This window comes from Maylandia zebra, linkage group LG2 (genome assembly GCF_041146795.1).
Source record: "Maylandia zebra isolate NMK-2024a linkage group LG2, Mzebra_GT3a, whole genome shotgun sequence".
NCBI classification, from domain to species: domain Eukaryota; kingdom Metazoa; phylum Chordata; class Actinopteri; order Cichliformes; family Cichlidae; genus Maylandia; species Maylandia zebra.
Window position 1 is genome coordinate 40834479 of NC_135168.1, and position 27474 is coordinate 40861952.

The 27474-nt window shown below is 41.9% G+C and overlaps 1 protein-coding gene across 42 annotated transcripts in view; it reads left to right on the plus strand.

Moving 5' to 3' along the window:
* Positions 1–27474, plus strand: part of LOC101465246 (protocadherin alpha-C2) — a 208585-nt gene that overhangs the window by 163925 nt on the left and 17186 nt on the right. The window contains exon 1 of one of the 42 annotated variants that reach the window (XM_024804834.2): positions 1779–4455. The exons of 37 other annotated variants lie outside the window; for them this stretch is intronic. In XM_024804834.2, the coding sequence (XP_024660602.2) occupies positions 2077–4455 (2379 nt within the window). In that variant the 5' untranslated portion in view covers positions 1779–2076. Of the gene's footprint in view, positions 1–1778; positions 4456–4967; positions 7606–8032; positions 10598–11149; positions 13639–23226; positions 26279–27474 lie in introns of those variants that run through there. 4 more of the 42 variants (XM_024804838.2, XM_024804828.2, XM_014412581.4 and 1 more) reach the window with 4 other exon arrangements.

A 27474-nucleotide genomic window follows, 5' to 3' on the forward strand; every position in this document is an offset into this window, starting at 1 on the left:
TTCTTTCTTCACACACCAAACCCCACAGCAACCACTCTCTCATTACTCCTCTGCCCCTCAAGTTACAGAAAGTCAGTTAGTGAAGGGGGACCAAATACAATTATATTGGTACAATTTATCTAATAAATCATAAGTCACTTTTTCGTAAGATGCCAACTTAACCATCGTCATTAGCCACTCCTCATAGTGAGGGGGTTTCTTTTTCCGCCCATGTCTTAACAAGACCCGTTTTGCCGTATTAAGAGCCAAGATAATCCTTTTTTTTGTATTGCAGCAAAAGTCTCAATCGGAAAGTTCTGTAGTTATACCAAGTATGGACAATTTCGGTGAGATACCAAATCTTTTCAAAACACTGAAAATGACCTCCATTGTGTTTTCCCACCAGTCCTGAAGTGTCAAACAGCTCCAAAGGATATGTAAAATCGAAGCATTTAGACCGTCACATCTCCAGCAATCGTCTGTGGGGGCCAAGTTCCATTTATACAATTGTTGCAGTGTTCAATGTCACTTATGGATTATCTTAAGTTGGATAAATCTACTGCCTATTTCTTTAAACATAGTATTAACGTTATGGAGACATGAGTCCCATTCAACTGAAGATATATCCAATGCCAAGTCCTGGGCCCAATAGCCCTTAACTTTAAGAAGAGGTTCAGCTAACCGACCCTGCAATAAATGATAAAACTTAGAAGTGATACCTTTACCCAAGGATGATCTCGAGAGCAGTACTTCCACAGGACTGCCCACAGGACAACACAAGGGGGTTCCCAGCCACTTCGATAGTGAGCTGTGTATTTGAACATATCTCCACAACTGATTAAGCTGCAAATTATCTCCACAACTTGATCAAAGATTAAAAAACATTTGGTCCCACAGTCAACCAAAATCTGATAGATGCCTGCCTTACTCCACTGTAGCCAGTCAACTGGTGTCCCTCCAATTAAAATTATTTTATTCCCCCATAAAGTTGCAACAACCCGGCTTTTGTAATTTACACCACAATATCTTTGCATTTGCAATTATAGGATGGGTAAGTTTGTGGCTGGTGTCAAACAGCTCCTTTGAAGGAGAAATACCGCCATTAACTTCCGTCTCTATTTGGGACCAAATGGGTTTGACTGCTGCAGTAGGTAACAAGCTCTAAGTTGTTTCACATTCATCACCCAATAATACCATTTGAAGTTAGGCAGTGAAAATCCTCCTCTCTTTGCACATGCTTGCATTTTCTTAATTCTTTTGTTCTTTTTTTAATGTGACATGGTGCATGTAAATTTACCAGGCTTTAAATGCCTATATGTTTTCTATCACTTCTGTATTTACATAAACGGTTCATTTATTACTGAGTGATAGAGGTTCGTGGCACTATGCTAATATGCTACTTTTGACTGCTGAATAACGTTTCAGTGACATTTTATGATCTACGCTGATTGCCATGGTGACTGAGCCTTAAACGTTGACTTTTTGTAGCAGTTGTCATTTTGTTGTAATGTTCAGTGACTGTGCTTGAATGTGGTGAAAACTCGCTGTCCGTGGTGTTAGACGGTACGTTGCCTGTTTAGGACGTATGGATGTTGTGTTTTCATACACTAAAAGACAAAACATTTTCCTTTCATTCTTTTAAAAAAATCATATTAATACAGAATAACTATTTCTGGAATTCGAATCAAAGTAATCATTTACGTTGAATTTTCATAATGTTACAGATGTTCCTTTAGTCACGGAAATAGCGAGTTTTTTATCAACCAGATTTCTCGCTTACAATCGAAATAATATATGTTTTATTTCTATACTGAACTTCAATATTCACAATTTTTAACAGGAATTTAGTACTCTTTATTGTGTTTTGTTATCAGTCTATCACCACATGATGTCGCAGGAGACCATAGACCTAAATGTATTTGTGTAGTTAAAACTCCTCCCTGCACGGGAAAAAATGAAATACTCATCGGCCATTGCACACCCGCGGAAGGTGCTGTGACGATGAGAGCAGGACCTCCTTATGTCATTTATCGCTTCGGGTGTATCTCGAATGAGGATTAATGTCCACTTGTGTTCACTTCTTTTTGTGGATCAACAATGTATATTCTACCAAAGGAGGAACACGTCTGGATTCGCATTGTTGTGTTTCTTTGTCTTTGGCACTGGGCTGCTTCGCAGTTAGCCTACTCGATTTCCGAGGAGGTGAACAAAGGCACAGTGGTGGGGAATCTCGCAAAGGATTTAAACATCAATGTACAGGAACTAGAAAACAGGGATCTACGTGTGGTTTCCAGTTACAGTAAGACATATCTTAACGTTAACTTACGGAGTGGGAATCTCTTAGTTGAGGAGCGGATAGACCGAGAGGAGCTTTGTCCACTGACTATAAAATGCTCCTTAAAATTACAAGCTTTTCTAAGCAATCCAATGACTGCACATCGCGTAGAGGTTAATATATTAGATGTAAACGACAATTCACCTGCATTTCTTGAAAGCAGGTATTACTTAAATATTTCTGAATCATCGTTAACGGGAGAGCGATATTTTCTCCCTGTGGCCGTGGATGCAGACATAGGAAGCAACTCAGTGAAGACCTACAAGCTCAGTCAAAATGAGCATTTCTCACTTGATGTGCAGAGCGGCGGAGAGCACGGTGTGTCTGCTGAGCTGGTGCTGCAAAAAGCTTTGGACCGAGAAAAACAGTCAGTAATCAATCTAATACTGACCGCTGTAGATGGAGGAAAACCTCCAAGAACGGGATCGTTACAAATACATGTGAATGTAATCGATGTAAATGATAATATTCCCGCGTTTAGCAAACTGCTTTATAAAGTGCGTGTCAAAGAAAATGTCACTCCCGGAACACTTGTTATCAAGTTAAATGCCACAGATTTAGATGAAGGCATGAACAGTAAAATCTTATATTCCTTCATCAAACGAGGGAATATTGATCCATCAAATATTTTTGATCTCAATTCAGAAACAGGAGAAATCACAGTGAAGGGTGGATTGGATTATGAGGAGACGCCTGCTTATGAAGTCAGAGTACAAGCAACGGACCAGGGTACCGTTCCTCGTAGTGCACAAGCTAAATTACTGATAGAGATAATTGATATGAATGATAATCCCCCACAAATATCAGTGACGTCACTAATGACACCGGTAAAAGAAGACGCTGAACTGGGGACTATTGTTGCTTTTATTACAGTAAGTGATAAAGATGGAGGGAAGAATGGTGTAACCAGCTGTAAGGTAGTTGGATCTGTTCCGTTTAATCTCAAGTCCAACTACAAAAATGATTATTCTTTAGTTGTAGATGGACCGCTGGACAGAGAAACCACTTCTGTTTATAATGTCACCATTACAGCCACAGATGAAGGAGCTCCACCTCTGTCCAGTAACAAAGTCATTACTGTTCATGTTTCTGATGTTAATGATAATCCACCCCGATTTACGGAGCCTGTTATTAATGTGTATGTCAAAGAAAACAGTCCAACGGGCTCAGTAATTTATACAGTAAATGCCTTCGATGCTGATCTAGATGTTAATGCAAAGGTGACTTACACACTGTTAGATAGTTCTCTTAAAAACATTCCAGTTTCATCTATTTTAAATATAAACTCCGAGACAGGAGATATAGTCAGCATGCAGTCTTTTAATTATGAGGAGTTAAAAACTTTCCACTTTAAAGTTCAGGCCACAGACTCTGGTGTTCCTCCGCTCAGCAGCAACGTCACTGTAAACGTTTTAATCTTGGATGAAAATGATAATAATCCAACAATTCTTGCTCCATATTCTGAGCACGATGCCGTTAATAGTGAGAACATCCCCTATTCTGCTGAAGCGGGATACTTTGTGGCAAAGATCAGGGCTGTAGACGCAGACTCTGGATACAATGCGCTGCTTTCTTATCACCTGTCTGAGCCCAAAGGAAACAACCTGTTCAGGATCGGAACCAGCACCGGGGAGATCAGGACTAAGAGGAGAATGAGTGACAATGACCTCAAAACTCACCCCTTGGTGGTCTTGGTCTCTGATAACGGAGAACCCTCCCTGTCAGCTACTGTGTCTATTGATGTGGTGGTGGTTGAAAGCACGGCTGAAATCCAGACTCAGTTCAGACATGTGCCTGTAAAGGAGGACAGCTTCTCGGATTTGAACCTGTACCTGCTGATTGCCATTGTGTCGGTGTCCGTCATCTTGATGCTCAGCCTCATCACTTTAATAGCAGTCAGATGCCATAGGACAGACGGCACTTTCAGCAGGTACAGCGCCCCCATGATCACCACCCACCCTGACGGGAGCTGGTCTTACTCTAAAGCTACTCAGCAGTATGACGTGTGTTTCAGCTCAGACACGCTCAAGAGTGACGTAGTGGTTTTCCCCGCCCCGTTTCCACCTGTAGATGGAGAACTGATCAGTATTAACGAAGGAGACACTTTTACAAGAACTCAGACATTACCCAACAAAGAGAAGGTGAGTTGATTTTAGTCTTTTAGTCCATACTACAGATTTTCACACAAACAAATGGACACATTCCTTGTCTAATTTCCTTTTAAAACGTCCTATCTGTAGTATGTGTAAAATTAGTCTCTATTCTTGAACTTCTATTCTATTCTTGAAAAAATGAACTGTCAGAAATTACAATGGTAACTAAAGATTCCTAACTAAAAACTAAAAAAGTTTCCTGGATGACAATACCCTAGTTTCTTTTTTTTTTTTGTTAACGAAAACTGACATAAATCAACCAGAGCTCCGTCTTGGGTTTTTAAGCAGTGTAACAGTTAAACTTGCTTGATGTTAAGATTTTTCTTTTGTTTTATTCTATGTACAATAATCTCGCCCTGTTTTATTTAGTGAAATTGGAGGAATTAATGGTAATTCTTCACATTTCTTCTATATCTTAACAGAGTTATTCATTATGTGTTGTCAGCCTGTTTAAAGGGTCTCTTTGGTCAGTAAAACTGCATCTGATAATAAAACATACTGGTTGTGCTCCTCTATTTTTAAACCATAGTCATATCTAATTTGTAACGCATGGGGTCGGTATTGACCACATGTTTAAGAAAGCTGGGATTTTTCAGTCTCCTCCTTTACGTATGAAGCGTCAGCAGGGTGGCAGTGCTTTGTGCGAAGGACAGGAATGGCGATAAAAAGCAGAAAACCAGAGAGGATAAATTTTTACACGTTGGCTGGTTCTTTGGTGTTTTGTAGATGAAAATAATTTGAATTGCGTCTCCGTCTTTGAAAACAGCGATGGGAAGTATAAGGAATAATGAAATTCTGTGTTTGCCGATCGTCCTGCTTTTATCTGGCTGGTCTGTGGCTCAGATATCGTACTCTGTTTCTGAAGAGGTGGACAAAGGGACTGTGACTGGAAACCTCGCAAAGGATTTAAACGTCAATGTTCGAGACCTGCAAACGAGGAATCTAAATGTTGTGTCTGGATACAGTAAGAGATATTTCGAGGCTAATTTTAAAACAGGGGATCTTTATGTTAATGAGAGAATAGACCGCGAGGAGCTCTGTCCAAACGTGATAAAATGCACACTAAACTTGGAGGTTATACTGAGCAATCCTATGGTGCTCCGACGCATCGAAGTCACGATTGCTGATTTAAATGACAACGCGCCGGCCTTCGTAGAGAAATCATTTTCACTGAACATTTCTGAATCTTCACCCGCGGGCGAGCATTTCTTGCTTCCGCTGGCTCTTGATGCAGACACAGGCAGTAATTCGGTAAAGACTTACAGGCTGAGTGCAAATGAATACTTCTCTCTAGATATACAAGGAGGCGGAGAACACACTGCATCCGCTGAACTAGTGCAGCAGAAGGCTTTGGATCGAGAGAAACAAGCCGTCGTTAAACTAACACTGACCGCTGTAGATGGAGGCAAACCTCCTAACACCGGAAGCGTACAAATTATAGTCCATGTTCTGGATGCAAATGACAACACACCAATGTTTAGCAAAACACTTTATAAAGCACGTGTAAATGAAAATGCTCCAGCCGGATCATTAGTAATTCAACTCAATGCCACAGACTTAGACGAAGGGGACAACGGGAGAGTAATTTACACTTTTGTCAAACGTGCAAACTTCGATCCAGCTGATTTGTTTTTTATAAATGCCGAAACTGGTGAAATCACAGTTAAGGGTCATTTGGATTATGAAGCACAGTCAGCATATGATATTCATGTGCAAGCAACAGACAGAGGTCCGTCACCTCGAAGAGCAAATGGGAAGCTATTGGTTGAGATAGTTGATGTAAATGACAATGCCCCAGAAATTGTGGTGACGTCACTCATGAACCCTGTCAGAGAAGATACTGCAATAGGAAGCGTTGTCGCTTTGGTGACAGTGACTGATAAAGATGGAGGGAAAAACGGTCAGACTCGCGGTAAACTTGCTGGTTCCACACCTTTTAAGTTGATTTCAAATTACAAAAACTATTACTCTTTAGTTGTAGACAGAACTCTTGATAGAGAGCAGCGGCCTGTTTACAACGTCACAATTATAGCTAACGATGAAGGTACCCCGTCTTTATCGGCCTCCAGTGTTGTTAATGTTGATATTTCTGATGTCAATGATAATGCGCCTGGTTTCGCTGAACCTGCAATTAATATTTATGTAAAAGAAAATAGACCAGTTGGTGCTCGGCTCTATACTATCAATGCAGTCGATCCCGACATAAATGAAAACGCTAAAGTAACGTATTCGCTAGAAGGCGATTCAAACAGTATCCCAGTAAATTTATTTGTAAGCATCAATTCAGAAACAGGAGATTTAATCAGCCTGCAGTCTTTTAACTATGAGGAGTTAAAAACTTTCCACTTTAAAGTTCAGGCCACAGACTCTGGTGTTCCTCCACTCAGCAGCAACGTGACTGTCAACGTTTTTATCCTGGATGAAAATGATAATAATCCAACAATTCTCGCTCCTTACTCTGAGCATGGCTCCGTTAACAGTGAGAACATCCCCTATTCTGCTGAAGCGGGATACTTTGTGGCAAAGATCAGGGCTGTAGACGCAGACTCTGGATACAATGCGCTGCTTTCTTATCACCTCTCTGAGCCCAAAGGAAACAACCTGTTCAGGATCGGAACCAGCACCGGGGAGATCAGGACTAAGAGGAGAATGAGTGACAATGACCTTAAAACTCACCCCTTGGTGGTCTTGGTCTCTGATAACGGAGAACCCTCCCTGTCAGCTACTGTGTCTATTGATGTGGTGGTGGTTGAAAGCACGGCTGAAATCCAGACTCAGTTCAGACATGTGCCTGTAAAGGAGGACAGCTTCTCGGATTTGAACCTGTACCTGCTGATCGCCATTGTGTCGGTGTCCGTCATCTTTCTGCTCAGCCTCATCACTTTAATAGCAGTCAGATGCCACAGGACAGACGGCACTTTCAGCAGGTACAGCGCCCCCATGATCACCACCCACCCTGACGGGAGCTGGTCTTACTCTAAAGCTACTCAGCAGTATGACGTGTGTTTCAGCTCAGACACACTCAAGAGTGACGTAGTGGTCTTCCCCGCCCCGTTTCCACCTGTAGATGGAGAACTGATCAGTATTAACGGAGGAGACACTTTTACCAGAACTCAAACTTTACCTACCAAAGAGAAGGTGAGTTCACCATAACCTTAGACTGGGTTTGGTCTTTGATTTAATCGTAATACGGCAAATTTATTTGTATAGCACTTTTTAGCACACAGCTTATGAAACGGTTACTGAATGGTACTTAAAGCCAGGATTGAGTCGAGCTCCTAAATGACTTAGTACTGAGTACGCTGTCTATGGTGCTGAACTGACCATCGACCATCATTTCTTTGCCAACCGTTTGTTATTGTTTGTTATAAAAAGTTGAACAATATGTTGTGAATTTTACATTCATATTTTCTACTGCTTTGTCTACTTTTACAAAATATACCGTTTCAAAGATCCAATTACGACACATGTACTAATATTTCTTATGCTTGGTAAATATCATACATATCTGGACCAAACAAACAGTTGGTGTCGCTCGAGGCCATAAATTTATTTATGGGTCAGGGTTTTGTTTTTTTTTTGTTGGGTTTTTTTTCCCCCAGACTCCTCCTCTCCCTGCGAGTCTGCCGTAGTCCACTAGTGCTTTGTCAAAAACAGAAAAATTGCCACAAGACGGAAACGGCTTTCTCTGTTAGTCACCTCTGAAGTGGATATGTTCCGAAATTATTATTTCGTTCATTGTGTGGCAGCGACGAGGCGTGGAGGACAAAGACTCACAATGTGGATAAAAATCATAGCTTTGCTCTGTTTGTGTGACGCGTCTGCAGCGCAGCTCTCGTTCTCCGTTGCCGAGGAGGTTGACAAAGGAACGGTGGTTGGAAATATCGCAAAGGATTTACACATTAACGTTAACGAGCTGGAAAAACGGGACTTACGAATTGTATCTGGGAACTCAAATAAACATTTTGACGTGGATTTAAAAACTGGTGCTCTGTATGTTTGCAATAGGATTGATCGTGAAGAGCTCTGTCCAAATACTGCGAAATGTTCCCTGAGCGTAGAAGCAATTCTGAACAACCCGATGCATCTGCATCGCATAGAGGTGCAGGTTACTGATATTAACGATAATGCTCCATCCTTTATTGAAAATGAAAAAATTTTAAATATTTCAGAGTCTTCTTCCACTGGGGAGCGATATCTGCTCCCAGTGGCAAACGATGCAGACACGGGCAGCAACTCGGTAAAAAGCTACAAGCTTGGTCCAAATGAATATTTCTCATTGGACGTGCAGAGCGGCGGACAGCACAGTGAGTCTGCTGAATTAGTACTGCAAAAATCTTTAGACAGAGAGAAAAAATCTGTTATTCACCTTGTTTTAACAGCTCTGGACGGAGGAAAACCTCCCCGATCTGGAACATTAAGGATAGTTGTGCATGTTATGGATATAAATGATAATTCTCCAGTATTTAGTCAGCCTCTGTATAAGGCCCAGGTAACTGAAAATACCCAGTTTCAGACCTCTATAGTCACTGTAAGTGCCACAGATTTAGATGAGGGAATAAACAGTGAAATACTGTATTCGTTTATTAAAAGGGGAAATTTCAAACCAGAAGCTTTATTCTCAATAAACCCAGGCACGGGGGAAATAACTGTAGTAGGAGAAGTAGACTATGAAGAGAATACAGCATATGATATTCGTATACAGGCAAGAGATAAAGGTACGCCATCACGAAGTACGCATGGTAAATTGTTAGTGGAAGTAATTGATGTGAATGACAATACGCCTGAAATCACTGTAACTTCTCTTATGAGCCCAGTTAAAGAAGATGCAGAGATAGGTACAGTTGTGGCTTTGGTGACTGTAACAGACAAAGATGGGGGCAGTAATGGACTCACCAGTGCTAAACTTCTTGGGGTGGTGCCTTTTAAACTCAAGGTAAATTACAAAAATTATTATTCATTAACAGTTGATGGGCCTCTAGACAGAGAGAGTATTTCTCAATATAATGTAACCATGATAGCCACTGATGAAGGCACTCCACCTCTTTCTAGTACTAGTGTTATTCCTGTTCACATTTCTGATGTGAATGACAATGCCCCTTTATTCTCAGAACCTGTTGTTAATGTATATGTAAAAGAGAATAGTGCAGTGGGAGCTATTATATCAACAATTACTGCCGTCGACCCTGATTTAGTGGAAAATGCTAAAGTGACATATTCCCTGCTCAGTGACTTTTCAAAAAGTATTCCAATAACCTCTGTTGTAAATATAAACTCAGAGACTGGAGATATTATCAGCCTGCAGTCTTTTAACTACGAGGAGTTAAAAAGTTTCAACTTTAAAGTTCAGGCCACAGACTCTGGTGTTCCTCCACTCAGCAGCAACGTAACTGTCAACGTTTTAATCCTGGATGAAAATGACAACAGTCCCATGATTCTCGCGCCATATTCTGAGCACGGCTCCGTTAACAGTGAGAACATCCCCTATTCTGCTGAAGCGGCATACTTTGTGGCAAAAATCAGGGCTGTAGACGCAGACTCTGGATACAATGCGCTGCTTTCTTATCACCTGTCTGAGCCCAAAGGAAACAACCTGTTCAGGATCGGAACCAGCACCGGGGAGATCAGGACTAAGAGGAGAATGAGTGACAATGACCTCAAAACTCACCCCTTGGTGGTCTTGGTCTCTGATAACGGAGAACCCTCCCTGTCAGCTACTGTGTCTATTGATGTGGTGGTGGTTGAAAGCACGGCTGAAATCCAGACTCAGTTCAGACATGTGCCTGTAAAGGAGGATAGCTTCTCGGATTTGAACCTGTATCTGCTGATCGCCATTGTGTCAGTGTCCGTCATCTTTCTGCTCAGCCTCATCACTTTAATAGCAGTCAGATGTCACAGGACAGACGGCACTTTCAGCAGGTACAGCGCCCCCATGATCACCACCCACCCTGATGGGAGCTGGTCTTACTCTAAAGCTACTCAGCAGTATGACGTGTGTTTCAGCTCAGACACGCTCAAGAGTGACGTAGTGGTCTTCCCCGCCCCATTTCCACCTGTAGATGGAGAACTGATCAGTATTAACGAAGGAGACACTTTTACAAGAACTCAAACATTACCTAACAAAGAGAAGGTAAGAATGTTGACACATTCAGTGCACAAAGGTGAATGATTTTTTTCCCTCCCAAATTATCCTGTATCAGCTTTTTACTTAGAAAAAAAATCTTGCAACACATATTAACTTCAGGTAGGTAGGTAGGTAGGTAGGTAGGTAGGTAGGTAGGTAGGTAGGTAGGTAGATAGATAGATAGATAGATAGATAGATAGATAGATAGATAGATAGATAGATAGATAGATAGATAGATAGATAGATAGATAGATAGATAGATAGATAGATAGATAGATAGATAGATAGATAGATTTATTGCTGTCCTCTTTAAATGTGTCCAATGGGACTGTAGAACTGCTTGTGTCTTTTTAGCAGGTGGTAAATCAAAATGTTATTCCAAATAAAACCCTCAATGCGTTCAGCATCTCTTTTTATGCTGTTTTTTTTTTTATTGTTTATGATTACCACAAGATGTCGCCAACAGCTCATGGCATTAAAACGGGGGGGGGGGGGGGGTGTTCTGTTCGACGCTCCTCCCTTTACAGTGGGTTTGTAATTCTTTCTTTGTCACAGCAGTAGCAGAAAATCCTCCCTGTATTTAAGGGCAATAGACTGGACGTACTCTTATCGCGCAATGTTACCGTCTGCGTGATTTTTTGTCTAATTAACTTGGTTAGTAGGATATGACGAAAATGCTACAAGGGACTATTTTCCGGAACTGGATTTATTATTTGTCCCCTGTATTTTACATATGGAGTGAAGCGGCGGCACAGATTGTGTATACTATTACGGAGGAGTCGAGCCCGGGTACCAGTGTGGGAAATTTGGCAAAGGATTTACATCTAGATGTTAATGAACTGGAAGCCAGAGGTTTTCAAATTTCAGGACCTAATACGAGGTATTTCCAAGTAAACGTTAAGACGGGAGTACTGTTGGTGAAAGACAGAATAGACCGAGAGGAGCTATGTTCTCGAAATGTGAAGTGCTCACTGGAAGTAGAAGCCATTGTGAGCTCCCCGCTGAATCTATATCGATTCGAGGTTAAAATTTTGGATGTAAACGACAATGCGCCCTTGTTTCGGATACCGGAGGTTGTTTTGAACGTCTCCGAGTCAGCGTTTCCTGGTGAAAAATTCGCTCTCCCAAAGGCATTTGATGCAGATGTCGGAAGTTATTCAGTGAAGAGCTACAAGCTGAGCCAAAATGAGCATTTCACACTGGATGTGCAGAATGTTGGAGAGCCCACTATGTCTGCTGAAATGGCACTGCATAAAACCTTAGACCGCGAGAAACAGGCTGTTATCAAATTAACACTGACGGCTACAGACGGAGGAAAACCTCCTAAATCAGGCACGTTATACATCACCGTTAATGTGCAAGACGTCAATGACAATATTCCAGAATTTGACAAACCCCTGTACAAAGCCACAGTGGTCGAGAACACGCCGCGCGGTGCAAGCGTAATTTCCGTGCATGCTCGAGATTTAGATGAGGGTCTTAATGGAGAAATACAATATTCTTTTATTAACCAAGACAATGATAACGATGTCGACAAATTTGCCATTAATCCCATAACAGGGGAGATCACAGTAAATGGGGAGCTGGACCACGAAAAACACAGTGCAGTTGAAATTCGAGTCCAAGTGAAAGACAAAGGGCAAAACCCAAGAGCATCTCATTGTAAAGTTCTCATTGAAATCACAGATGTTAATGATAATCCACCAGAAATTACAGTTACATCTTTAGCCAACATGGTGAGGGAGGATGCACCCCTAGACACAATGGTTGGGCTTTTAACGGTGAAGGACTATGACGCAGACAAAAATGGCATCGTTCAGGTTAGAGTACTTGATTCTGTGCCCTTTAAAATTAAGAACACATATAAGAATCATTACTCTTTAGTCGTAGACGGAACTCTAGACAGAGAACGGGCTTCTCAGTATAATTTAACAATAATGGCGACAGATGAAGGGCTACCGCCTCTTTCCAGCACGAGCGTGATTACGGTTCACGTTTCTGACGTTAATGATAACGCACCGCGTTTTGCAGATCCTGTGATAAACATTTTCGTAAAAGAAAACGGTCCAGTCGGCGCTGTTATTTATAGCATGAGTGCAGATGATCCTGATGTTGACGAAAATGCAAAAGTAACATTTCAAGTCATACATAATAACAAACCCAATGTTATAGGGTCAGTTATTAACGTGAACTCTGAGACTGGAGATATAATCAGCCTGCAGTCGTTTAACTACGAGGAGTTAAAAACTTTCAACTTTAAAGTTCAGGCCACAGACTCTGGTGTTCCCCCACTCAGCAGCAACGTCACTGTAAACGTTTTAATCTTGGATGAAAATGACAATAATCCAACAATCCTCGCGCCATATTCTGAGCATGGCTCCGTTAACAGTGAGAACATCCCCTATTCTGCTGAAGCGGGATACTTTGTGGCAAAAATCAGGGCTGTAGACGCAGACTCTGGATACAATGCGCTGCTTTCTTATCACCTGTCTGAGCCCAAAGGAAACAACTTGTTCAGGATCGGAACCAGCACCGGGGAGATCAGGACTAAGAGGAGATTGAGTGACAATGACCTCAAAACTCACCCCTTGGTGGTCTTGGTCTCTGATAACGGAGAACCCTCCCTGTCAGCTACTGTGTCTATTGATGTGGTGGTGGTTGAAAGCACGGCTGAAATCCAGACTCAGTTCAGACATGTGCCTGTAAAGGAGGACAGCTTCTCGGATTTGAACCTGTATCTGCTGATCGCCATTGTGTCGGTGTCCGTCATCTTTCTGCTCAGCCTCATCACTTTAATAGCAGTCAGATGCCACAGGACAGACGGCACTTTCAGCAGGTACAGCGCCCCCATGATCACCACCCACCCTGACGGGAGCTGGTCTTACTCTAAAGCTACTCAGCAGTATGACGTGTGTTTCAGCTCAGACACACTCAAGAGTGACGTAGTGGTTTTCCCCGCCCCGTTTCCACCTGTAGATGGAGAACTGATCAGTATTAACGGAGGAGACACTTTTACAAGAACTCAAACTTTACCTAACAAAGAGAAGGTAAGATATAAAATCGAGTATTAAAATCGCTTACTGCTCTATCTGAAGGCGTTTGGTATGAGACATTATTATGAGCACTGTCCTTGGTGCTGAAATCATGGGCGCCCGTTAGAACTCTTTTGCAATATTTACTGCATCACCCTACGCTGGGGTACATAGCCATTTAAAACATTAGAAATTTAAAAAAAAAATTATTATATTGGTTAATACAAAGACCATAAATAGACTAATAGAGTAAATTAAGCAGTTAGACTACATTGCATTGCAGAAGGAATTCGTTTAAAAGCTCACGAGAGCCGAAGAAGTCTAACGTGGATACAGGAAGTTTTACTGTTGGTGTTGTGTGGAATCTCAGCACAACAATAACATTCAGTGTACTCACTCCATTCTTAATGCAGTGCTCCGACTCGGTACGAAGGGAGCGTTCACTGACCATATACATTTTAATACTGGTTTTGCCACAGTTTTTAGGGGTTTCACGAGAAATTACGGGATCAGGATCTAGCAGGACCTTATCCATAACAAAACACGTGAACAATGATATCATAGTCTCCGCTACCGACGTGGGCTTTTACTAAATCGGTTGCTAGCACCCATGTTACGAAAAACTAGCCAGAAGAACAATAGTAACAATATTCACAATCTATGGAGCTTGAAATGTCATTTCTAACGTTGTTTGCTCATTCACAACAGGTAGACAGATAGCCACAGCAGCTGCAAAAGGGATCAAAAATCTATTTAAACATAAGACAACTGATATGCCGTAAACAGCTTTGATTTGAAAAAAAAAAATGCTTATTTGAGACTTCGCTGCTACCAAAGAGAGCAAAGAGAGTTTTAACACACTTACTGTTTTCTTGGAGTAGAAAGTGATTTTGCAGAGGTGGTTGTGATGAGTTACTGTCCTGACAAGTCTGAAGCAATCATCTGATAATCCATCATAGTTCGTGGTCATTCGGTTACTAATGGAAGCAAAGAGGAAACAAAAACTTATCGGAGGAATTGAATGAAGCAGAAACGCGACTGCTTTTTTCTGTCATGCAGAGAAACTATTCTCCGTGAGCGCGAATACAGTTCGTATGTGACATTTTTAAAAACTTCTTCGCTTGGCAACACCAGGTTAGCAGAGCAGAGCTGACCGGCACTGAGCTCAGTGCTGCCGCTAGTGGCTCCAAACTGTATTGCAGCCATTCTCTAAGCTAATACTATTTAGAAATTCAGTTTAGCTCAGTAACTCCTGCTTCTGTGTGTATATTTACTTTTATTCCACTCAGTTTAGTTCCATTTGAAGATGTACCCTGTCCTGCTTTATGGCTTTTCTATAATTAAGATTTGGCTATAGACTCAAATCAAAAGCATTTTGATTTCATGATTTTGCATTACCCAAACAGATCGAAAAGGGTGATGCTTTTATGGAAATGTCGCTATTTTCTTATGATGATATAGATTATTATTAGCCTCATATTATTTCTTTACATCTTTACATAATGCTTAAAGAAGTTTTGAACTTAATATCTGCTTCCAGAGTGTAGTTTCAATGTTTTGGGGTTTTTTTCCAATGAGGTGTCTTATTTTGTTTTTTGTTTTTTTGTTGTTGCTGTTTTTGCTAGGCAGTTAACAGGTAAAGTCTGTCACTCCTAGCACTATTCATCATCAATAAAACTATTTTTTGAATGTATGAAGTCAGGCCATGATATTACTATTCAGATAGTATTTTTGGCTTTGATGTTGCTACAAAATGAGATGCCAGAATAAGAAGACTTTAGCTGAGAATAAAGAGACAGTAGTTAGATCTAACAGCTACAGGAAAGGGACTCTGTATAGTTCTATTTGCACCGACATCAAAGTTTAAGCACTAAGTGTTACAGCTGCCTCTGCTGATGCTAACATGCCCAAAAATAGCCATGCCAGGTAGAAGCAGAAATGTCAATGGCAAGTTATAAGGATGTAAGTTCTCATAAACACAACTGAATCACATCAGTAATGTATGCCTGCACCAGCAGCACTGAACTGATAGGTCTAATCAAGGCATTTGTTTTCTTGCCTGCAGTTAATTCATTAAGCTCTCTTTGCATTTTGTTCACTTTTTGTCTATAAATATCCACAAACTTCCACACTTCCACACAGATGTTTACTTTTGGAATTTGCTGTTGAATCTGATGCCTTAGTGGATTTGTCAGCCTTTTCCATAGTTGACAATTAGACTGGTAGCAGCAAAAGCACGGGTGTTACTCATAACTGTAACTAATCGTCTGTTATGTTCAATAATCTATAAGAATGTTGCATTAGCATTGTCAAGAGAGGAGGTTAAACAAAAGTCAATGTAAGTAAAAATACCCACAGAGAATTCTAGACATGCATGGCCTTTAATTCTCTTGGGCTGTCTCAGACATTTCAGTCAGTCACTCTGTCAACCATTAGAGCTCTTAATTTTCCACTGTTTGTATTCAAACTGTCGCTGCAATATACCCAAATCAATTGTTTATTAAATATTTTGAAAAATTAATATGGCTACTTTTTAATGGATTAGTATGCAATGTGTTATTGCCCTCATACTGCTGTCATGCCTCCTTGCTTTAATATTATAGCTGTCAAGCTCTGCACTTGCACTCGATGAACTGTTAAACACAGTTATGCTTTTATAGGCCACTGTGATAGTTTGTTTAATAATAGATAGTCGTTTAACTGTGTATATACACAATAGTATATATACTCATGTAGCAAGATCCTCTTTCCCCTCCCCCCCTCTTCCTCTTCTCTGAACAATCAGAGAATTACTGTCCATCTTTGCAGACATGTGGAGCACTGCAAATACGATCTAATATATTTTCATAAACATCCATAATGTTTGCACAGAGCCCTAATCAGCTCGTGTCAAGCAGCAAAGAAGCGCCTCGTATTCTTTGATCCCATTAGATTTTTTACATCTATTCGTGACATTTGTATGCATTTGATATCGCTGTTGCTTTAAACTGGTGGAATATGTTCAGATAATGCAGGTTACGTTTGGTAGTACACTGTGTAACGCCGGATCCGTGATCCTTTGAGTCACTGAGACGGTATGACCTCATTTCAGGGAGTGGTTCAGCCCAAACAAGCGTGGCCTGATCTGTCAAAACTCCGTTCGTTGGCTGGCTCACCGTGAAGACGACTGATCCAGGGTTTTCCCTCCCTCTTTTTCAAATCTGTTAGACACAATTTGAATACTGTGAGCGACTAGTATGGGCTGTGCAACTTATAAGTGGGTCAGCGTGTGATTTAAATATGACAGTGCTATGTGACTTAACCTGGGATTTGTGATTGCGTTGCTCTGTGTGCGACACAGTCTCTGCTATATGCACAAACTCTCTGCACAACGTGGATCCTGAAAAAATGGTAAACGGTAAACGGCCTGTATTTGTATAGCACTTCACCTGGTCCTAAGGACCCCAAAGCGCTTTACACTATACACAGTCATCCACCCATTCACACACACATTCACACAATGTCTGAAGCTGTCTCTCTGCGGTAAAGGAATCCACTAGCTTGTGTGCTCTGTATGCTGCAGCTCTCTGTGAATGTGTATGAGAGAGGAAGAGATGGGGGGAGGGGCAGGTAATTTTCCGCTACTCGTTGCAGTGGCAGTAGCGGCAGGGAGCTTCAGTACCGATCGAGGTATCAGCTCCGCTAGGCTCAACCCCCCCTCCCAACTCGGCTCTGCGGCTGGGCGGGGCCGACAACACCTAGTGTCAATCACAGCTAAATCGGTTGGTTGGGGCATAGGCTGAGGATGAGGAGGAGAGGCTTTTATCCAGGCAACCATCAGAACATTTATCTGTACTCCCTGGTGCTCCAAAATCTATTAAATTATTGATTTTGAAGTACATTATCGTTGTCGAAGCTAAGCATTTATGGCTTGAAACATGACAACAACTCATGCCTGATGAGTTCAGCAGTTGGATAGAAGGCATTACAAAGAAATGCCCTCACCTCAGTTATAACACAGGGTGACTGACCAGCACAGATTCATTCATTGTTCTTTATTGTTCTCTCTTTGTCTGTATGTCACACAGACATACATCTTATGTAGCACTTCCTGTTTGTCTCCTTTGCAAGGGTGTGTCCTTTGTGACAGAGTGAGGTTAGTGCTGCCATCTGTGGTTACCATGACGACTGTTTGAGCCATAATGAAATGATGAACTAGTCTGTTTCCAGCGAGCTGCCAGTATACACCCGCCCCCACCCAGGCATCCTTCCCAGCATGTGTTACGTAGATGCAAGCACAAAGCAAACATGGTGGATATGTTGAGAGAAACAGAGACAGAGGAAAGGGAAGGATGCAGTCCAAAGATGCAGTGCTTCTGCAGCACAAATGCCTAGTCAGAAAAATTAGGGAGCAAAGCGAGTGAGGGAAAAGTGTGTGAGATTAGAGAATCTGTTCCAAAATAGGACAGGATTTTGAAGGAAGTCACATGCAGCAGCACAGACAAGAGCCTTGAGTGTGAGATGGTGAAAAGAAACGGGAGTTTGTGAGGATGTGATGGACAAAAAAAAGCACATATAATAAATGCCCTGCAGCTAACTGAGAACATCACAAGCTTACAATTGGTCACAGATAAAAGGAAGAACTTATCACCACCCCTCCCCTACTCACCCTCTTCCGCTAACCCATCTTCCCCACATGCTCCCTCTTAGTGGCATTTGGATGTTTTTCACTGTCGTTAGATTAGCTTTGTCATGCTCAGAACCATGGCTTCCATCCTCCCATATGGGAAGGATGGAAAGCCAGGGCATCCTGAGAGGGAAGTATCCAAAGCCTGCCTGCATTTTCTGATAGCTTTGTTCAGTGCCACAAGGAAAATCTGTTTGATTTATGCACAGCCTGAATCAGGACAACCAAGAACCCTTGGAGGGTCCCACAGGGATGGATTGGTGTCCTCTCAAACCCTTTATTTTTTAGAAAAAGGTACACAAGGGATCATACCCAGAGAATGCCTTTTACACGCACTTACTGTGTCCACCTGAGCAAGAGGATTGGCTTATCATGGGACCTTTGTTTTGAAGATTTTATAATGGGAAAGTTCTTGAGCACAGGGGAGAGAAAGCATGAGAATTCAACTCTGTCACAGTGTGATAAGCCCATATATTCAGCACTAGCACTCATCAGCCTTTGCTTTTTGTATTTTTGCATTTTATAAAAAACACACAGCATAAGCATGTGTGTGTTTGTGCGTGTATGTGTGTGCGCGCGCGTGCGCGCGTGCGCACGTGTGCGCGTGTGTGCGCGTATGTGTATTTTGAAATCTTTTTAATTATGTATGTGTGAGATTGGCATTCTCTGCATTGCTATATCTCATTTTACCTCTGCAGGGTGCCTTGGCTTTATAGCTTGCTTTTTTCCATTGAGGTCACTATACTGAAAATGATAAAGAAAATGACTGCCACTGCAGCTTGACATCTGTGCCCTTGCTCCCTCCCTCTCTCTCAAACACATGCACACTCATATATGGGATTAGACTCTAGTGCTTTGGCTTAATGAAAAAGCCTGGGGTTGGGCGGTGGGGCGATAGTCACGTGTCCTACCCTTGTACTACCAGTGTATTCCAACAGAGGGACCAATTTCACTGTCTTTTCCACCTCTATTCCCTCCTGCCCAGATTTCCTCTTCCGCTTGGGGAAGGTTTAAATGTGTATCACCAATGACCTTGCCTTTTAACCTTCCTTTTTTTACTAAGACAGCAAATGTGAAAAATATCCTAAATATACTGTTTTATTTTTTAATTTAATCAGTTGAACAAGATATTCCTTTACTCACTTCCTCTGTGTTAAGGGTGTATAAAGGCTTCTTAAAAGAGCAGTTTGCCATATTTATTTCAGAACATTTTAAAAATTCATGACAGACATCTGCTCTATTTTTTCTTCTCACCTTCTATGTGAAGAAGCATTAAGAAAAATGAAAATCTTATAAGTGTTTGTCTCCGTCTGCAAATACTAATACAGTGTGACTGCTGTCATATTGCACAAAGAGACTTCAAAGCAAAGCTTTGCACCATATGAATTTGCCCAGAATAACATAGATTTTAATACTTTAGGATTTCTTTCTCTCACAGTGGCATTACACTGGGGAGCATTATGGTCGAATTTTTTGTTAATAAAGTCTGCAATGCGATCAGCTGTGGCCAAGCTTTTTAATTGCTTCATGCAGGAGAGCTAACAAACATACAACATCACAGTTGTATGTGAGATCTCTGTCATGAGATCTCTGTCTTTGGGTTCTCTCAGCTCCTCTTTTATACCCTCACAAAACAACTCTCTGTATCTCTTCAGTTACGACAGTTGATTATCCCACCTGGGCTGTTGCTGGATAGGGAGGACTCCCACTGTCTTCTTGGGAGTTTTCTCTTCAAAGCAAAACAGTTAGCACATAACACAGTTGAGCATAGCAAAGCAGTTATACTAGGTGATATTGACACACACATGTCCTTCACCTAAGAAATAAAAGGTTATACAAAATTCTACAGTGAAATTCTAAGCACCTGAATCTAAATGTGAGAATAAACTTGAATTTTTCCAATTACAATGTCCTGAACTTTATTAGAGAACCACTATTAGAGAACCACTAGGTAGGCCTAAGAGTTTGCATGCACCGATTTTCTAGTAAGGTCATATTGTCAATGATACTTTTCTGGCATTTAAAAAAAAAAAGAGAGAACAGACAGATCAACAGATCTTCTGACATCCCTTCAGACACAGCCATGTTATTATACAGTGGTATTTTCCTTATAAATGCCTACAGCCACAAATGCCCTTTAAGTTGGAATGACTGCCTTTGTTTGTATGTGTTCACGGAGGGAATGATGCAAGGACTTATACTTAATGATTGCCCAATTATGACCATTTTCTATGAGGGTCTCTGTTGTCAGCTCTAACTCACTAAAATGGGGTGTGCCATATAAAAAACTCTTAGGGCAAGTAATATGAATGGTTTTTAGAGTACCCGCTTACAGTAGTAATGAGGTTGAAGAGAATGTTATTAATATCATGATCATCTTGCATAATTGATGTAATGGGGCTCTTAATATTCTGCTGCAATAAAAGGAACAAAGGCAAAGTCAGAATATTTCTCTTGTCACAAGCTCGCACGTTGAAAACTGCACGTCACGAAACGCGTAAGAACCCAGTATCTCCCTCAGCCAGTCATCAGCTGGAACAGCGGCTGCCGGACAAAAGCGCAGCTTGAGACAGTCCAGATTGGAGATTGCAGAAGGTGTGAATATTTAAGGAGAAATAAATGAAAAAATAGATGAGAACCGAACCTTTGATAACCTGTGATTTAAAAAAAAAAAAAAAAACTGCGCAAACTGCAGTAAAGGGAAACACAAATGAGCCAATTAGCGCTTTGAAATCAGTATTTGTTTAGGCGTGACAGGCGTCTGTTTGCAGGTGGGACATTGTTAATAACTTTATCTGCAACACCCTTGAGTGAAAAAAGAAAGAAATAATCTAGAGCTCAGAGGCACGCAATTAACGCTGAAACAGATGGGCGTATATGAAGCAGGAATGAGTATTAGACAGCTGTAGAAAAAAAAATGCGCTGGGAAAAATAGCGAGGAGGGCGGAAAGGAATGTAAAAGATCGGTGCAGAGAACACGTGTAAATTCAGCTCTGTGTTTGTTGTTTATAAGATAAACGTCGTCTCTCTCTATTTTTGTATCATTGCCAGACTCGAAGGTTTAAACACCCCAGCGGGAAAATCTGCTAAATGTCACGGTTAGTGTGGCAGACCCATATAAACCCAGTGATGCTGCTCGCTCTGTTGATAATGCACATGTAGAAATCCACGAAGGATTTAGCACTAAAAATAATAATATTCAAATGACGTAATGTGAAAACACATTTTTTAACAGAACGTCTGACTTTCGCACATAACATTTGCCTGCTTCTCCAATTATGCCACCTATTCGTGTCGCCTTGTATCCGTTCATCCACTAGCAGCATCCCAGTGAGTCACTGTCTTCTCTTTGTCTCCCGAGATGCCAAACGCTGTCATCGCCGTGGGCAGACCAGGCGTGGGTGACAGTGGCAGAGCACCAAGGAAGAGAAAAGATTATGTGGGCGGTAGACGCTCATCTTGGCCCAGTGGCCGTGTTGAAGAGGATTCGGGGTTTCACAAGGCCAAATCGTCACAACGAATAACTTTACACAAGTTAGTGTTTAAAGAGTGTGAACAGATCACATTAGCACTTTTTAGATATCGGTACTCTACTGGATGCATCACCGAATTTGCTGAAAATTACTTTTATTCTTGGTGGGCTTCACCAGGACGTTTCAACACGAATCTCTGTTAGTCGTCAACCAAACACGTGACAAAAGCGTCCAATACTGTCTGTCCTTTTGATTCGCGTTTGGCCCAAGGCTCCAGTTAGCTTCAGTTAACTTGTATACTGGGAACCAGAGGTGAGCAGATCAAGCCAAATATCATACTGATTCCAACTGGTATTGGTATCAGATCCATACTAGCGCGATAGGATCGATACTTCTCATCTTCTAAGCTCAGTAAGGGGCTGCTTATGTGGGTTAAAAAAAACACCACGTAAAATACACACTGCTCTTCCCGATATAAATTGCCTTTATAGGTTAGAAATATCGGTCTCAGTACTGTTATTGGTAGTATTGACATTTGTTTACTTGGCATTGGATCGATACCAAAATATGCAGCATTGAACTGCGCTACTGAGCATCGAGCTAGCAAAGTAATTTAAGGGCACCCCGCAAAAGATGTTAACGTTACCACCTGCTACACATGCGTAATTTAATCCATTTAATTTAATGAATGAAACTTAACTTAACTTGGTGTAGCGTTTTAGTAGCTGCAAGATTTATGCGCTATTAATTGAGGACTTGATGCTGATAACCGAGGGAAGGCGTGCATGTTGACAAGAATCCTTCTAACGCTTTAAGTGCTTCACATCTGTACTGCCTATTAGGGGAAAGCCCTGCCTTGTCTTTATGCAGATGTGGAATAGGTTAACATCTGGAGCATTTGCCTGTGACCCGGTTAGTCTGGTCACCATTTAACAACGTTATTATGTCATGTGCTTTTTCTTTTATGTGGGACTGAACCAGTTCTAATGGCTCTGCAGCTGTGGTGTTAAAGTGCAAAGCATTGTCAGCTGTCACTGAAGGGCAGAGTGGTATCATGAAGGAACAGAAATGTGTTTGTTCTGACAGAAGTCACCTGTCTCGCAGCACTTAACACGTGATTAGGACGGGGTTAAAAAGACAAATCGTGGTCAGTTTACCCGTCACCTCCTCTTACCCCCACTGTATTTTCTGTGATATAAAACTGGAGTTAATAAAGCCCTCTTTATATTGAACAAATACACTTAATATTGTGTCACACCTTTATGTGGATCCCTTCCTAAATTGGTGCATTTATGTGTTTCTTTTATTCCAAAACACATCTCTTTTCGTTGGAGTAAAGCGTTTTTGTGTTGTTCTGGATTTGCATCAGCGAGGAAGTCTAATTTCCAGGCTGCTTCATAAATCAGTTTCCCAGCACACAATGAAAAGGGCGGTGGCACTCACAAAAAAAGAGGGAAAACGATTCTGTTCATTTCTTCGAAATCAGTACACAGATGCCGCTGCAGGTTTATCTTGATTTGTAGATTAGACATATCGATAAAACTACCGAGGTCTGGTCTTTTGAAGTTTAATTTTATTAGACGGTGTTTGATTATTTTTGTCGGAGGTGCTGAAATGCAGTCAGCGTCGTTTGAGCGAGAAGCTGGCCCTCCCCCTTTGCCCACAGACAGCATCGCCACATCGCAGAGAGAAAGAGAGAGAGAGCAATAGGCGGCATCTGTGAAAGGAGACAGGCTTGCTAGAGGGATAGATTCGTTTAATAACACCACTCAGACAGACAAAGCAAAATATGGATGCGGAGGAAAAATTTTCATTCATGCAGGCACCTGTGAAGATGCGGTTTTTATCCTGCACATAGTCGGAGTTATGCGCGGTCTGTTCCCTCGTTTTTAATGAGGCGGGTGGGGACCAACAGTAAGCTGAAAAGGCGGAAAGATTTCTCCAACCCGTCCGCAAATTCTGCCCGCCTGCGATGGCTGTGACGGCGCGATGCTGTTACAGTGTAAAAGGGAATGTGCCTTTTTCTTTATATTTGGTTATCGTCGTACTCAGTGGCCTTACAAATGCACAAATTCGATACTCCATTCCAGAGGAGCTGGAGAACGGAGCACTGGTAGGTGACATTGTCCGAGATCTGGGTCTGGATCTAAGAAAACTTTCCACTCGACGCATCAGAATTACATCGGACAGTGGACGGAGATATTTCACCATAAACCACAAAACTGGGAAACTGGTGGTGAGTGACCGCATTGACCGAGAGACATTTTGTGAATTCAGTGGCACCTGTTCACGCAGCCTTGAGGTAGTATTAGAGAATCCGCTTGAGGTGCACAACGTGGAGGTTGAGATTTTGGACGTGAACGATAACGCGCCGCAGTTCCCTCGAGATGAATATCAGCTTGAGGTGTCCGAGTCCGCTGTGCCCGGGTCTCGTTTCCACATCGAAGGCGCTCAGGATGCAGATGACGGCTCCAACTCTGTGAAGCAGTATCGACTCAGCCCAAGCGAGCACCTCACTCTAGACGCAATTAAAGCCTTCTCTAATAATAAGCACATTGAGCTCATTCTCAAAAAGTCCTTTGACCGGGAGCAGATGCCCTCTCATCAGCTTATCCTGACAGCAATGGATGGAGGCACCCCACAGCGAACTGGCACGGCCAAAATTAATGTCCGTGTGCTCGACGCTAATGACAACTCGCCCACATTTGACAGCTCTGTGTACAAAGTAAAACTGTCTGAAAACTCTCCAAAGGGTGCACTTGTAATCAAGTTAAATGCAACAGATCCCGACGATGGCTTAAATGGCGAGGTTTTTTACTCTTTCAGCAGTTACACGCCAGAAAGAGTCAGACAGATGTTTTCTATGGACACAGACACAGGGGAAATTAGGGTAAAAAACAACATAGACTACGAGGAGACAACCTCTTATGAAATGTATATACAGGCAATGGACAAGGGGCCAGCCCCCACAGCAGTACACTGTAAAGTAGTTGTAGAAGTTTTGGATGTCAATGACAACATTCCTGAGATTGTACTGTCTTCACTCTCCAGCCCTGTACGTGAAGATGCCCGGGCTGACACAGTGGTAGCATTGATCAGTGTGATTGACCGTGACTCTGGACCAAACAAGCAAGTAACCCTGGAGATCATGCCCAATTTGCCTTTTAGGATCAAGTCCTTCCGCAATCACTATACTATTGTCACATCAGCTTTCCTGGATCGTGAAACCATCTCATCCTACAATGTCACAGTCAATGCTGTGGATGGAGGCACACCACCCCTGTCATCTCAGATGACCTTTAAAGTGGATGTTGCAGATGTTAATGATAACCCACCTCGTTTTGAACAAACGTCATATACTGTTTATATTACAGAGAACAATGCTCCTGGTGCATCTCTCTGTATTGTTAAGGCCACAGACGCTGATGCTGGAGAAAATGCACGGATCACCTATACCGTCCTCAATGACAACAACCATGGCATCCCTATCGCCAGCTATGTCAGCATCAAACCTGATAAAGGTGAGGCCTATGCCCTGAGAGCCTTTGACTTTGAGAAGCTGCGAGAGTTTCACTTTCAGATTAAAGCCCAGGACAACGGTGTACCTCCCCTCAGTCGTGTGGCCACAGTTTATGTTTACGTTATGGATCAGAATGATCATGTGCCCAGGATAGTGTACCCACCTGCCAATGGAAGCCGCACTATGGAGACACTAATGAAGAACGTTGAAGCAGGAGTGTTGGTTAGCAAGATTACTGCATGGGATGGTGATGCTGGGCAGAATGCTTGGTTACTTTATTCCCTGGAGCAGACCAACACAGATGTTGATCTGTTCAAGGTGCATGAGTACACAGGTGAGATCCGCACCACACGGCGTGTCATAGAAGATAACTCCACCTCCTTCATTCTGACTGTACTGGTGCGCGATAATGGACTACCCCCACTCTCCTCCACCGCTACAATCTATGTACATGTGTTGGAGTCCCCTCCAAAGTTGGCACCTGAAACCAAACGCATCATCAGAGCTGACAGTGGCCTAAAGCTTTCCAGTGTCACTATCTACCTCATCATTGCCTTGAGTGCCACAACCTTTGTATTCCTGGTCACTATCTTTGTGCTGGCAATTGTGCGATGCCATGCCTATTGTACCCAGCCTGGCTCCTGTTGCCCTTGTTGTGTGTCCAAGAAAAATGTGCCAGAAGGAGGCGCTACAGCAGCTGGAGGTGGGGGCGCAGCAAGAGCTGCAGGTGGAGGGCAGCAAGCCAACAATGTGGCCCTGCGACGTGACCTGAAAGTGGAACCACATTATATTGAAGTGCGGGGAAACGGGTCTCTCACCAAAACATACTGTTACAAGACATGCCTGACTGCCACATCAGGAAGTGACACTTTTATGTTCTACAACACTGGACGGCCGCATAGTGGCACTTGGGGTTCAGGCTACGTCACCAGTCACAGTGGACAGAGCCAGATATTTGTACGGCGTCTCAGTATGCCAGATGCAACAGCAATTCAGGTGTGTTTGTGGTCTGATCTCTGTGTTTGTTATTTTAGATTTCTTTAACACTAAATGAAGCACACCATAAAAATAAAATTCTCAGGGTTTTCTCTTCGGCAGTGTTTTAGCAGTGGGGCTGTGGGGCTGTGATGTTTTAAAAATATATTGCATGGTGCCACTCCCTGTGATTGGTTAGTTCTCTTAGTCTAACTTTGTCTGCTAGGATGAAGAAATTGTTTTCATCATGATGTTAATGGACATAGTTTTCATCTTCACATTCCTTATCTTTAGGTGTTGCATCTTGATAATGGTTTGGTATGACAATGTGGATTGCTTCTCTGGATTGTGTTGTTATTTGAGTGAATGGGTGTTAACATTTTTAATTGAATATTTGGTAGACTACATATTGTTTTTCTGTGTTTCACAATGTTTGATGATTCACGGTTTAAAAATTTGAAGTGTGTCTGTCCTTCACAGTAAACACTGAGTCTGTATATCAAGGTGCAAATCCTCTCACTCACTGTATCTTTCTTTCCCTTTACTTATTTTGTTTTCAAAACAAACTGGTAGATTTAGCATTGCTTGTTCACCTGTGACCCCACACAGCCTGTGCTGTTTGTCTAAGGTCATCTTTGTGCCACAGTATTCAGTAGTTTTAGAGGGCAATAGGTGGTCATCTCTAAAGACAGAAAAAAGGAGACAGAGAATCTGTGAAATAGTGCAGTTTGCCAGCTGTAAGAGCCCCCAGTCCCACTGCACCAAAATATCCGCTTCTGGTCACGTACTTCTTTGGTACTAAAGAATAAGCTGGGCTCTGGGAATTAGTAAAGAATACAGAAATGAGGCAGAGACTGAGTTTCATTCAGCATAGAGCTTCATTTTATACATTTATTTCTTTTCTCTTCTTTCTTTTTGTTATGTGGAAGTTTGAACTGTTTGCCTCATTTGTAGTTATAGTGAAACGGCATTATTTTGGATGCACATTATCATTATTATTATTATTTTTTTTAGTAATTATGTTTATCCCAGAGCCTGTCTGAAAAGTGCCGAGAATGCAGGAGAGATTAGGTGATAAAAAGAGAGCTGGAGAAAAAGGTAATTGTTCAGCTATCACTTGAAGTGTTCCTCATTAAATGCCAGTCATGTTCGATCTTGATATGTAATTAAATGGAAGCGATGTGTTTCTCAGTGCTGTCCGTGGATTGGCTGCCTCC